The following is a 14824-nucleotide window of genomic DNA, read 5'->3' on the forward strand; positions in this document are numbered from 1 at the left end:
AATTTATTCTGAACTATCTTCCATTGTATATAGAAATCATTCTAATTTTTTAAATTTTAGTTTCTAAAATTTCATATACTGATTAGATGTGTAATTAGCATTATAAGATCTTCATTATCTAGATGAACGGAGACAACAGAGGTTCTAAACTCTTTGACCATCATCTTATGTTAGTGCTCGATGAAACTATACACTAAAACCAGATTTTCATATTTTTGAAAATTTTCCAAAATCCGTGGGTTTAACCCCTTCTAAAATAATGAGTTTTTAGTAAATGCTCTATATACTAAAGTTTATACTCTTCACTTTTGTTTAAAAATTTCAAACCACATCCGACAATTGAATTTATGTATTCTAAACTATCTTTCATGGTATATAGGTATCATTCTAATTTTTTAATATTTAGTTTCAAAAATTTCATATAATGATTAGATTAGTGGAATTAGCATTATAAAATCTTCATTATCTAGAAAAACGGAGACAACAGAGGTTCTAAACTCTTTGACCATCATCTTATGTTAGTGCTCGATGAAACTATACACTAAAACCAGATTTTCATATTTTTGATTTTTTCTAAAATCCGTTGGTTAACTCATTCTAAAATTATGAGTTTTCGGTAAATGCTCTATATACTGAAGTTTATACTCTTCAATTTTGTTTAAAAATTTCAAACCACATACGACAATTGGATTAGTGTATTCTAAACTATTTTCCATGGTATATAGGAATCATTCCAATTTTTTAATATTTAGTTTCTAAAATTTCATATACTAATTAGATTAATGTAATTAACATTATAAAATCTTCATTATCTAGAGGAACGGAGACAACATAGGTTCTAAACTCTTTGACCATCATCTTATGTTAGTGCTCGATGAAACTATACACTAAAACCAGATTTTCATAATTTTGAAAACTTTCCAAAATCTGTGGGTTAACCCCTTCTAAAATAATGAGTTTTTGGTAAATGCTCTATATACTGAAGTTTATACTACTCTTCACTTTTGTTTAAAATTTTCAAACCACATCCGACAATTGAATTAATGTATTCTAAACTATTTTCCATGGTATTTAGGAATCATTCTAATTTTTTAGTATTTAGTTTCTAAAATTTCATATACTGATTAGATTAGTGTAATTAGTATTATAAAATCTTCATTATCTATAGGAACAAAGTCAACAGATGTTCTAAACTCTTTGACCATCATTTTATGTTAGTGCTCGATGAAACTATAAACTAAAACCAGATTTTCATATTTTTGAAAATTTTCCAAAATCTGTGGGTTAACCATTGCTAAAATAATGAGTTTTCGGTAAATGATCTATATACTGAAGTTTATACTCTTCACTTTTGTTTAAAAATTTCAAACCACATTCGACAATTGAATTAATATATATTAAACTATATTGCATAGTATATATGAATCATTCTAATTTTATAATATTTAGTTTACTAAAATTTCATATACTAACTAGATTAGTAGAATTAGCATTATAAAATCTTCATTATCTAGAGAAACGGAGACAACAGAGGTTCTAAACTCTTTGACCATCATCTTATCTTAGTGCTCGATGATACTATAAACTAAAACCAGATTTTCATATTTTTGAAAAATTTCCAAAATCCGTGGGTTAACCCCTTCTAAAATAATGAGTTTTCGGTAAATGCTCTATGTACTAAAGTTTATACTCTTCACTTTTATTTAAAAATTGAAAACCACATTCGATATTTGAATTAATGTATTCTAAACTATCTTTAATGGTAAATTGGAATCAATCTAATTTTTTAATATATAATTTACTAAAATTTCATATAATGCCTAGATTAGTGGAATTAGCATTATAAAATCTTCATTATGTATTCTAAACTATCTTTTCAAAAAAAAATCAAAAAAATTTCAAACCACATCCGACAATTGAATTAATGTATTCTAAACTATCTTTCATGGTTTATAGGAATCATTCTAATTTTTTAATATTTAGTTTCGAAAATTTCATATACTGATTCGATTAGTGGAATTATCATTATAAAATCTTCATTATCTAGAGAAACGGAGACAACTGAGGTTTTAAACTCATTGACCATCATCTTATGTTAGTCATTGATGAAACTATACACTAAAACCAGATTTTCATATTTTTGAAATTTTTCTAAAATCTGTGGGGTAACCCCTTCTAAAATAATGAGTGTCTGGTAAATGCTCTATATACTGAAGTTTATACTCTTCACTTTTGTTTAAAAATTTCAATCAACATCCGACAATTGAATTAATGTATTCTAAACTATCTTTTTAATGATATATAGGAATCATTCTAATTTTTTAATATTTAGTTTCTAAAATTTCATATACTAATTAGATTAGTGGAATTAGCATTATAAAATCTTCATTATCTAGAGAAACAGAGACAATAGAGGTTCTAAACTCTTTGACCATCATCTTATGTTAGTGCTCGATAAAACTATACACTAAAACTAGATTTTCATATTTTTGAATTTTTTTCCAAAATCTGTGGGTTAACCCCTTCTAAAATAATGAGTTTTCGGTAAATACTCTATATACTTAAGTTTATACTCTTCACTTTTGTTTAAAAAATTCAAACCACATCCGACAATTGAATTAATGCATTCTAAAATATCTTACATGGTATATAGGAATCATTCTATTTTTTTAATATTTAGTTTCAGAAATTTCATATACTGATTAGATTAGTTGAATTAGCATTATAAAATCTTCATTATTTAGAGAAACGGAGACAACAGAGGTTCTAAACTCTTTGACCATCATCTTATGTTAGTGCTCGATGCAACTATACACTAAAACCAGATTTTCATATTTTTGAAATTTTTCTAAAATCTGTGGGTTAACCCCTTCTAAAATAATGAGTTCTTGGTAAATGCTCTATATATTGAAGGTTATACTCTTCTCTTTTGTTTAAAAATTTCAAACAACATCCGACAATTGAATTAAAGTATTCTAAACAATCTTTTTAATGGTATATAGGAATCATTTTAATTTTTAATATTTAGTTTCTAAAATTTCATATACTGATTAGATTAGTGGAATTAGCATTATAAAATATTCATTATCTAGAGAAACAGAGACAACAGAGGTTCTAAACTCTTTGACCATCATCTTATGTTAGTGCTCGATGAAACTATACACTAAAACCAGATTTTCATATTTTTAAAATTTTTCCAAAATCCGTGGGTTAACTCCTTCTAAAATAATGAGTTTTCGGTAAATGCTCTATATACTAAAGTTTATACTCTTCACTTTTGTTCAAAAATTGCAAACCACATTCGATATTTGAATTAATGTATTCTAAACTATCTTTAATGGTATATTGAAATCATTCCAATTTTTCAATATTTAGTTTTCTTAAATTTCAATGCTGATTAGACTAGTGGAATTAGCATTATAAGAGCTTCATTATCTATATCAGATTTTCATAAATTTGAAAACAAAATCAAAATCCGTGGGTTAACCCCTTTTAAAATAATGAGTTTTCGATAAATGCTCTATATATTGAAGTTTATACTCTTTACTTTTAAAAAAAAAAACTCAAACCACATTCGACATTTGAATTAATGTATTCTAAACTTTCTTTCATGGTATATAGGAATCATTCTAATTTTTTAATATTTAGTTTGGTAAAATTTCATATACTGCCTAGATTAGTGGAATTATCATTATAAAATCTTTGTTTTCTAGAGAAATGGAGACAACAAAAGTTCTAACATCTTTGACCATCATCTTATGTTATTGCTCTAAGAAACTATACACTAAAACCAGATTTTCATATTTTGTATTTTTTTCAAAATCCGTGTGTTAACCCCTTCAAAAATATTGAGTTTTCGGTAAATGTTCTATATACTGAAGTTTATACTTTTCACTTTAGTTTAAAAATTTTTAACCACATTCTAAATTTGAACTAATGTATTCCAAACTATCTTTCATGGTATATAGGAATCATTCTAATTTTTTAATAATTAGTTTACTAAAATTTCATATACTAAGTAGATTAGTGGAATTAACATTATAAAATCTTCATTATGTAGAGAAACGGAGACAACAGAGGTTCCAAACTCTTTGACTATTATTTAATGTTAGTGCTCGATGAAACTATACATTAAAACCAGATTTTCATATTTTTGAAATTTTTCCAAAATTTGTGGGTTACCCCCTTCTAAAATAATGAATTTTGGTAAATGCTCTATATACTTTTATACTTTTCACTTTTGTTTAAAAATTTCAAGGCTTAAGTTGTGAGTGTTTGTTTTCTCAACGTATGTAACATTTTGTAATGAATCAAAAGATGGAAAAGCAAAACTGTGAATTAAGTAATATTTCAAAATGAGTCTGATCATGGTATGGAGCATACTCAATTTGATGCTTGGAACTGTTGTCCGTCGTCCAGTACAAGTGGAAATATCTTCAATACTTGCCGTTTTACAGAGTAGATGTACACCACACTCAAACATCAGAATTAAAGGTGATTTGATCAAAGAAATCGTTTGGTCGTGACGAATAAGGTGTATAAGACTTCAATGATATTTCTCCATTCAACTATTGTATGATCTAGATATCGAGTTGTGTAATAATACTATGGTAAGGTGTTGCAGTTAATACTTCCGTTATAATGATTTGTGTTTACCATCTAAACGCGTTAAGTCAGATTTACATGTTCTCCGCTAACTTCATTCTTTGCACCTTGGCCCCCCCTTGGATATTGTATTATACTATAAGATTTGAGCTCCTTCTAGGAACCAACATAGAGCTACCCGGAAACTACGTAATATCAATTTAAATGTTATGTTTTGTTCAACTTATACGGGCTCCTTCGTTGATCAAAAAAAAAAATACTGGCTCCTTCTGATTCTCAATTTTTTAAGCAAAAAAGAAAAAAACCTTATATGCGCGTCTATTAACCAACCACCTTCTGGGCCTAATAGTCAATGTAAAGCTGATTAGTATTTATCAAAAAGTATTGATAGAGATCGATACAAGATTATAATCTAACATTCTTGATCACTTCGATTCAAAAAGACCATATATAATCTAAAACCCTCTACTTTAATGTCTGAATATAACATTTACAAGATTTTCTATTCAAGAGTATTGTCAGAGAATATGAAAAAAAAAAAAGAATAATTCGGACAGGAAAAATCAACAGGACCAGACAAAGAATAACATCTTCAAATTAAGTCTTGACGTCATGACTTTTCTTGCTGGGACCAGACGCCGGACGACTACCTTTCGGAAGAGCGTTCAACATTAATGAGCCGAACTTTCCGGCGAAGACTTCAGGCATAAAAGAATATTCAGTCTTTATTTCCACCGCCTTGCCTCCGCAACCCACTACCGCCTTGGTATCATCAGGAGATATCTTTCCGGATAAGATGACGTTATCGATGACCGGAAGAAACTCTCCTGGTAAGATCCTTGCCGTCGATAGAGAGACCGAGATAAGGAGGAGAATCAATAGCAAAGATCTGCAGCTTTTCACCATTTTTCAAGAATCTTGTTGTGGGTGAAAGAGATTTTTTGTTGTTGTTGTTGTTGTTGTTGTGATTAGTCTACTTTGTTTGAGATATGAAGTGGGTGAAAGATCAAAGAGAGTGTTTAGCGCATATATATAGATAGAGTGTGTGAGCAGAGAAAAGTCAATGAGAGTTGGAATAACTTACGCGGCAAGTGTCGGGGACTCAGACAAATAGAGTTGAAAGATGAAGCAGTCCTTTCGAGTTTACGGTCCAACAAAAATATCATTTTATTATTATTTGTTTTTTTTGTCAACTATTATTATTGTTTATTTTGAGTTTTATCCTTTTTATAAATAAACGTATGATAGCTGAAATTAAGCATACAATACATGTTTCGGTTAACAATTTTAAATAGTTAATACACTACAAAAATGTCTAGGAATACATAGAAGCTCATCATGCACTTTCTTTCAGAGTTAGGTTACCAATATTTTTATAGTGCATGTTTTATATTGAAAGTTTAAATAACATTCACGAGTTTGATAAAAAAAAAGAGCAAAAAGAATAGCATTCACGAGTTTCACCACCGATTATAATATTAACAAGAATGTGGGACCGTATATTTTGTCGTATGGGATTATCAACTATACAATCATTTTCATACGAGTAAAAACAATAGAAGTAGAGGTCTTCAAAAGTATTTGTCCATTTAAATCAATGCACAAATATTAAATTAACAAAATTAAGAGGAGATATAATCATGCACTTTATTTCATGAATGGAGTATCCAACTACTACCATTAAAGGCCGAGGCACCGGCACTTTTGACCGCGTACCTTCTTCTTGTTCCCCAAGCCTCGCCCACACGCTCACACTCTCACCGTCACGTCACACGCATAAGTACACACATTACATGCTGACATGCACTGACACTGTGACACATTTACTAACGTCATAACGTGTGTGTAAACATGTAACTTTTGTCTCCTTCATTAGCTCAGCCAAAGTTCAACTTTGGCTGTGGAGAATGGAGATACACGAATATAGTTTATCGGATATGGCGGTGGAAATTTGTTGACTTTATGGGCTTTTTGATAAAGTTATTGACATTACGGTTGCTCTTGCTCAAGATATAGTTAAAATATGACTTTTTGAGCGTAGAAAGCAGACTTTTACATTGATAGATTCTGAAACCAAGTTTCTATGTGGTCGTTGGGCCAAAAAGCAAATAAGCATATAGGTCAATAGGCCAATAATATAGAAACCAGAGATTAATTTCAAAGTCAATAGGCCAATAATATTAACATTTGTTTATTTACATGAGCCAATGTCTGCTATATGGAAATCCTCCCAAGATTCCATCACTAATTTTGTTGAAAAAAAGTTATGATTACTATAAAAATACTTCACTAAAATCCCGAATAAAGTGTGAATTTTGGTAAACTTAACATTTAGTGCAAAGGCTTGACCAATACCTCATGCTTTGTAAACCATATGCGAAGAAAAGAACCACAGGGGTTCATGACAACAAGGTATTTTAACTAGCAAGTACAGTCATAAGTAGAGCTTTACAATATACAAAAAAGTATATTTTCTTATCCCGAAACCATTACACACAAGCTCTACAGATCTTCAGGTACCACGGAGGGCCCGAACACGTTCTTGAATCAACTTCCTTTCCCAGTCCGCAACATCCTCGAATGCGTTCTCAGGGAGATTCTCAAAGGGCTCTTTCCACGGATCGTTCTTGGCCAGATCATATGTAGCCCCACGTATAGCTCCTTTGTTAGGCCCACATGGACGCTTTGACACCAATGCGTCATAAGCCGTGTTCAGCTGTTATATAAACAAACAGAATCAGATCATTTAAAAAAAAACTTTCTTGTAAGTGAAGTTGAGAGATAGAGAGACTCTTACGTTCATGTCACAGAACCAATACATATAAGCAATAGAAACCGCAGGAGCTCTTCCCAATCCGGCTGTGCAATGCACGTAAACTCTCCCTTTACCTTCTGACACCGCCCATTCCAGAGAAGACACAGCTTTCGGAAGCTGGCTTCTTAACGACAGCGGATCAAAGTCTTTAGCCTAAATACAAAATCATCATAAACAAGAAAACCACATTGATAAAAACATTCTCATACGATTTTCCACAGGTTGAATGTTTCTCTCTCTCTCTCTTACGGGTCTTCTCATGTGACGGATTCCGAGCTCTTTACATCTTTTGACAATGGAGTCAAGATCGATTCCCCAATACTCGATGTCCTTGTCTTGTTGCAAGTTAAGTATGTAAGCAACATTCTCTTCTTGTCTCAAGTGATCTATGTCCTCTGGCTTCTGTGGCTGCGACCCAACGATCAGTTCCTCTCTTATCAATCTATAATTCATGCCTTCAAAAAAAAAAACAATCTTAGAAAACATTCTCACATCTAAAGTAAGAACCTTTTAGTTCAAATGAAACGTTTTTTTCAAAACAACATAATGACCAAAGCGGTATAGATTTGTCCTAATCTAAGGTCAAAACTAACTAAACCCACCATTAAGTTATACAGTACTACCAGACCGAATCACAACAGAGTCAAAAAGGAACACTTTTTATTACTGATAAACAAGAAACTAACTAGATCGTGTCTGAAAGTCTGGATTTTTATGTTATATAAGTACCGAGATCATGATGATACTCATATGGGCTCCTCATCAGTCTCTTCATAGCTGTATTGTAATCTTCCATCTTGTTCTTGGAACTGAGAGAGACCCCATTCTTCTCCTCGGCTCCGTTCCCTGAGATTTTGCAGGAAACTCCCAGATTTCTGGGGAATCTTCTTGGATCGATCGATGGTTTGTGCCGGGAAGACTTTTCAATTTCTCGGAAGTGACTCGTCAGGGAGAAAATAGAGCTCTTGCTTCCGACGACGCTCATCGTTTCCTTCTCTCACTCACTCACTCACTCTCTATCACTTGTTCTTCTTCTCTGTGACTGTGATGCGACATTGGTATCTGCAGCGGAATATCACGTTTTGCAATAATAATGGTCACACAAACCTTTCGCCACGGGACGAAAACGACTTTTTGTTACTGTTGGGCTTTTTTATTTTATGGGCTTTCAATATTAAATTACAGCCCATTAGATAAGCCCTGATTTTTATGTTATTACTATTAGGTTATTATAGCCCATTAGATAAAGCCATGATTGACAGAAACAGAACAAGAAGATGGAAGTGAATCAACACAAGTACTTCCTGCTAGTACAGGACCAAGAATTATAACTGTGATCATACACACACACACAAGTCATTGAGGTGTTATGCTTTTGCTACCGGCTTTTTTGGTTTATATTATCTGGAAAGTGTTATTTTGTTCTCTATTAAGTTGACTCTTTTTGGATACATACCTTGGGTTCTTGCTTTTCTCTGAGTTTCTGTATTGAACCTGCCATTCATCCAAGTTTTCTTCCTTCTCAGTGAAGTTCCTGTTAGATTTTAGATGTGATTATATACTTTTAACACTAGTATTCATATAGGAATGTTTGATTTGGTTACTATTTGGAGTAACCATTCCAAAACCCAAGCTCACTAGCATTCATATTAATTTTCTTAACATGGACACTCTTGTTGATATTGGAAAAAAAATTTCTTTATTCCCCCTCCCCCACATTTTTACAATTTTCCATTTTAAAATCTACAAGAAAAATAAATAAACAATTCACCCAGGCACTCACTTATACAAATCAACAGTGACAAAAATGTGAATAAAGAAAAAAAAAAACTAAACAGACGTATGAGTGTCGCTAATTTTGGCAACTACACTGTTGTCATCCTCTTCTACAACTTTCCTTTTCAGAAACCCTAATCTCACCATCCCTTCCTCTCCCCAGTCCCACAGATGCAACACGATATACGTCCCAATCCCTCCGATCAACCCGTACGCCACCGAGTACGTCAACGGCATCATAATCATCGTCACGAACGCCGGAATCGCCTCCCTCATATCCCCCCAATCGATCTCCGTCACCGACTTCATCATCATCACCCCCACCAGCACCAGCGGCGGACCAACCGCCCACGCCGGGATCGAAGCCAGCAGCGGCGTGAAGAACATCGCGAGGAAGAAATAAACCGCCACCGTGATCGCCGTCATCCCCGTCCTCCCTCCCTCCCGTATCCCCGTCGACGACTCGATGAAAACCGTCACCGGAGACGTCCCGAGAAGCGATCCGATCACGATCGCTGACGCGTCGGACATGAACGCGAAGTACTGCCCGGAGAAATCTCCCCTCTCGTCGACGAATCCAGCGAACCTCGCCATGGAGTAGAGCGTCCCCGTCGTGTCGAGAATATCCACATAGAGGAAAGTCACCAACGCTTCCCAGAAATGCCCTCTGCTTATCCCCGAGAAGCTCAAGGCTCCCGCCGTGTGTTTGATGACGTGGACGTCAACGACTTTTTTGAAATACTCGTGCGCGGCATCTCCAGCCGTTGTGTTGGGAAACGCCGTTACCTCGGTGTTACGGAACCACGAAACGGCCGTTACGAACACGATCCCGTAGATCATCGCTCCTTTGACTTCCTTCACAAGACAGTAGGCGATGATCACGAACCCGACCATGCCTAGCCAGAACGTCGGACTCTCCATGCGTCCGTGGAGGCACATGATATCTCCCGAAACCGCTCCTCCCGCGATCAAACTGACGGTTCCGTTAGCGGACGTTATGACGGGAGCTAACGAAGCGCGGGAAGAGGTTGGACACGCGGCGAGAGTGACGAGAGTGGAAGGGCTGTAACCGACTAAACCGAGTCCTTGGTTGTTCTGTAAACCGATGAAGGCGAGGAAGAGTCCGATACCCGCCGATGAGCTGATTCTGACCGGTTTGGGGACGAGTTTCGCTAGCTTCGCTCTGAAGCCTATGGCGGAGATGAAGAGGAATATTAACCCTTCGATGAAAACCGCGGCGAGAGCGGTTTGGTACGAGATTGAACCGGATCCGTGGAAACCGACCACGGTGTAAGCGAAGTAGGCGTTCGTTCCCATCCCCGGAGCTAGAGCCAGAGGGAGATTCGCCATCAGTCCCATGATCACGCACCCGATCAGAGAAGCCGCCACGGTGGCGACGATTAGATCCTTCCGGATTCCTTCCACGCACGCGGCGTAACCGGGATTAACCGGGTCGAATTTACACGTCGCGTCGGGCTGGATCAGTCGGAGGCCCGGTCCGGTACACTGGGAAGGCAGGATCGCTGGGTTTGAGCAGAGGGGAACACAGTCGGAAACAGAGCAGGTACCGCCGGAGTCGGATAAGATGGAGGCGTTCACGGCGAGGATGTAAGCCATGGTGAGGAAAGTCGCGGTTCCGGCGCGGAGCTCCGTCGTGAAAGTTGAGTTTCGTTCGGCGAGTTTGAACCGTTTGCCAACTCGGCTTGAACCGACGTAAGTGTTGAGTCGGTTTAGTAGCTTGGGCTTGGGTCTAGTACTAGAAGGTAGTTCTTGCTCCATTGGAAAGAGATCACAGGAGAAATGCAATATACAAACTTTTTTTTTTTGCTTTCCTGGTTTTGTAATTTAGTGAAGCGAACAGGGTGCTTATATATATATATATATATATAAGTATATATCATCACTGTATATATGAGAGAGAGAGAGCCAGTTTATGGATATGATTAGAGAAAGAAGAAAGATTCTAGTAAAGATGAAGGGGATCTTTAGAAGAGAAGTATCTTCTCATGCAACCATGTGTCCATTCTTTGTTATGCCCTTTTATTTCTGGGATTAGATTGTATTTTATATATTATTTAAAAATATCTAGTTTTGAATTTATTTTTCTTTAACATATATATTTCTTTATATTTTTGTAATTATTTTTTTACTTTATTTTTACTATACAATTTCTAACAGTTATCAATTAATAATACATAATTATTAAATATTTTTTAAAAAATATTAATAATAATTAATAAAACTATTTGAAAATTCTAGAAAATAAAAATTTCAGAAGAAAATATATCTAGAAAATATATTTTTCGAAAAAATACATTAGGCAAATTGCAAGAATGGCGTAAAAATATTTTCTGGCCAAAAAACAACACAAGGTGAAAATGACTAAAATAAAATTTATTAAAAAGATAAATGACAATTATATATTAACTATACTTATACAAATAAAAATAAAAATTTAAGTGAATAATAAAAATATTTTCTTTTGAAAAAATGTATTCAATATTCAAAAATTTGATTTTTAATTTCTTTTTGAACTTTTTGAATATTTTTAGAAGTTTTATTTCAAAATCCAAAAAAAATATTTTAATATGTTTTTAAATTATTATCTTAAACTTTAAATCCTAAATTTAAAATCTGAATCTTTTTCCCAAATCTTACATCTAAAATCTAAACCCTAAGTTTAGATTAGGGAACCTGTATAAGTATATTTTAGTATAAGTATATTTTTGTCTTAAAGAAAACATATTTTGATTATTTTGATTTTTAAAGTATTTTTATGATGATGTTTTCTTAGAGTAAAAAAATGTATGTTGCAAGTTGAGTCATCGGCCTTGATCTCGTACGTGTACTGTTGGTAGATTAGTGAATTCCATCACTATCTTTGTTCATTAAATAACAATGTATAGAGTGCGTTAGCTTTTGCGATATAAATAAACGAAATAAATAGAGTTAAGTAACTTTTAGTTTTAATAAAAAAATTGTTTGTAAACGTCGAAGTCATTTCTAACTCTACTTCAATTTTTACTCTAAAACAAAGATAATTGGAATATGGAGTAAAAAATATTTCAATTCAACTTCATATCTCACTATGTAATGAAGTTTATTCATTGTACCTATCAAAGCAACTAAAAGAATTAATCAATTTTTTGTTTGTTCAATATTCTATTATAAAGTAAAACTTAAAGATGGGTTAGAGCAACTATACTTCATTTTTTTCTTTTATTTCATTTTAGAAAAAAATAGAATTTTACATCGTAGATGTTCTAATGGTGGTTATTTGTGTAGTATATATGGTAAAATGATACTTCTTCTGTTTTATATTAATTGTTTTTGGATTCTAAATTTTGTTTTATTATAAATGTTATTTTAAATTTTTAAAGTAAATATTAAATTTTCTTTTTCAACTTTACCTTTATATTTAGCTTATTAATTAATAAATCAAGCAAAATAATATATTAAATAGAGTTAAAACAGAAAATTTAATCATTTTTCAATTCATGTGCAACGAGGAATAGAGTGTAATCAAATAAACTCGAACATCAATTTGTGTTTAGTAAATTCAAATGATCCATTCAGAAAGAACACACATTAACCGAGAAAATACCGTGCGTGTGGTCTGATGCTGCTATAGTGCTATAACTCGGCCATTGTTTGAGCTTTTGTTTATTCTTTTTAGTTTTATAGAAAACTAACACGGTTCAATATGAACAACTCTGGCCATTATTTGATTTGTTTATTAAAATGATTACTTGCGTGTATGCAGATGTGCAACTACGGCCAAAAGAGGAAACGTTATAAACTTGGCTACAATTTCAAGTTTGAACAACTTCTTAACTAATACCTCGTCTTTGTTGACCATCTGACTATTTTGCCTCTCAAATTATGTTTAAGAAAATGATATTCTGTCATATAAAAATGATATATTGCAGAATAAAACGTTGTTTGGTATTTTTGCATTAAAATGTACAACGACTTAATACGATTTGAATAAAGTTTATATCATAAGAAGAACTGATCATTTGATTTTTAAGTGGATGGTCGTTTCGGTCAAATTTTTAACTCAATTTTTGTTGATGGGAAGTCAAATATATCGGCAGCAATCGAGTAGGTTGTAGGGATTATTTAATGTTAAGGTATCTAAAATAAAATGTCATAGACCTGTGCTAAAATTTTAAGTGAATTCCCAAAATGCATAAACTAAAAGATCTTCATCTTAACTTTTGTGGTTATAACTTATAACAGCATACATAAATTACCAGTTTTTAAGACTATAATAGTGATACATTCACATCATTGGTACAAACAGTGAAAGTGTGAAACGCTAGACTACATATCTCTTAAATTTTAAATCACTACGAGTTAAAACATTGTTTCAAATAACTGCATTCATGGTATGATATGCATGCGGCGATATAAAAGTCACAGGCATATATGATCTTCTTCTTTTTGTTGGCATGATCTAAATAGACGTTATATCGATCAAGATATTAGAAAAAAAATTCGGAGCAGTCGAGCAGTACATTTTATTTTATTTAACAGCACATGGAGATACATAGTAAATACAAAGGTAAAAATACTATTTATCAATAAATGATTTTGTCGATTTATATTTGTACTATTAGTTATCAACATCAATAAATGGTTTTTAGAACGTAAGGGAAAAAAAATAACTACACATATAAGAGAACTGATTTTAGTACGTTTAGTTACTTCTCCAGTAGGTTGAGTTACTCCTATAGTATTTGAAAGTTCGATCGTGATGTAGATGGAACGAGACATATCTTAACGAGAAAAAATAATATGAAGATTTGGAGGTCGAGTATCGTGTACTATCATGTCGGGGCCATTCATTTATGTGTCTTTGCTACGAGTGCCATGCTATTTATTGTTTGGGTCTAAATATTATCTTGCAAGTTACAACTATGATAGCACTTTATGTTTTTAGAATTCTGTGTCAAGAGAAATGTTCTAGCATTAGTAAAACTGATTATAGATCACAAGTTCACAACCTACCATTTCCAGAAAGATGAGTCAGATGACGACGGGTTAATCAAAGATCAAGTTGTAAAAATAATTGGACTTGTAGTCGTCCTTGAGGCTGTATATATTAAGAACATGTCCACAGATGCAACCATACCAAATCAACTAGACGATGGTATGTGCATAGTAACTGAATGTCAGATGACAAGCAAGTGATTGTATATACCTATTCTATTTGAACCTTTTCATGTAATATATTGGTGGACTATAAGATGCATACATTTTGTTGTGTACCTATTCTAGTTAGTAGTTACACCTTTACAAATAGATGTTCAAAAATCAGGTGTTACTTCGCTTTGTTAACTTCCTGACTTCTTATAGCAACACCGATATATTTTGAATATAAGCCCTAGAGTAATTACAGACTTTACATAAACCCTAGACTTATCATAGCATGCTTTAAATACTTCATTTCTACCATCTCAGGCTTTATTTGGACTTGCATGTGTATATTTCTTAACTCAAGTTATTCAGTTTGATAAATAACAATATTACTACTAGTATCTGGTTTGCGAAATTATATCAATTATTGGAATATGGATTGGTGGTGGCCGACTTCACGTGAGGAGATGCCCTCATTCGGCAGTC

The 14824-nt window shown here is 33.3% G+C and overlaps 2 protein-coding genes across 2 annotated transcripts; both read right to left on the reverse strand.

The window, feature by feature from the left end:
* Positions 1-7003: 7003 nt before the first annotated feature.
* LOC108857009 (phosphoglucan phosphatase LSF2, chloroplastic) lies at positions 7004-8500 on the reverse strand. Its single transcript, XM_018630925.2, has 4 exons — positions 8150-8500; positions 7670-7875; positions 7403-7573; positions 7004-7321 (listed from the first exon to the last, which is right to left on the reverse strand). Exons 1-4 carry the CDS (start codon positions 8403-8405, stop codon positions 7118-7120), a joined length of 837 nt encoding a protein of 278 aa, XP_018486427.2. The 5' UTR covers positions 8406-8500; the 3' UTR covers positions 7004-7117.
* A 593-nt stretch (positions 8501-9093) lies between these two features.
* LOC108857276 (adenine/guanine permease AZG1) lies at positions 9094-11021 on the reverse strand. The gene has a single exon (XM_018631234.2). The coding sequence runs from the start codon at positions 10973-10975 to the stop codon at positions 9251-9253; it is 1725 nt and encodes a 574-aa protein (XP_018486736.1). The 5' UTR covers positions 10976-11021; the 3' UTR covers positions 9094-9250.
* Between the last annotated feature and the right edge of the window lie 3803 nt (positions 11022-14824).

Source organism: Raphanus sativus, chromosome 5 (genome assembly GCF_000801105.2).
Source record: "Raphanus sativus cultivar WK10039 chromosome 5, ASM80110v3, whole genome shotgun sequence".
In the NCBI taxonomy this organism is placed as follows: Eukaryota; Viridiplantae; Streptophyta; class Magnoliopsida; order Brassicales; family Brassicaceae; genus Raphanus; species Raphanus sativus.

Excerpts from the sequence above, each read along its gene's own strand:
- LOC108857009 (XM_018630925.2), bottom strand. The coding sequence starts at position 8,405 with ATGAGCGTCGTCGGAAGCAAGAGCTCTATTTTCTCCCTGACGAGTCAC. Across the intron at positions 7,876-8,149 it reads TGAGTATCATCATGATCTCG|GCATGAATTATAGATTGATA; the intron begins GTACTTATATAA and ends TTTTTTTTGAAG. Across the intron at positions 7,574-7,669 it reads TCCGTCACATGAGAAGACCC|GCTAAAGACTTTGATCCGCT; the intron begins GTAAGAGAGAGA and ends TTTTGTATTTAG.
- LOC108857276 (XM_018631234.2), bottom strand. The coding sequence starts at position 10,975 with ATGGAGCAAGAACTACCTTCTAGTACTAGACCCAAGCCCAAGCTACTA.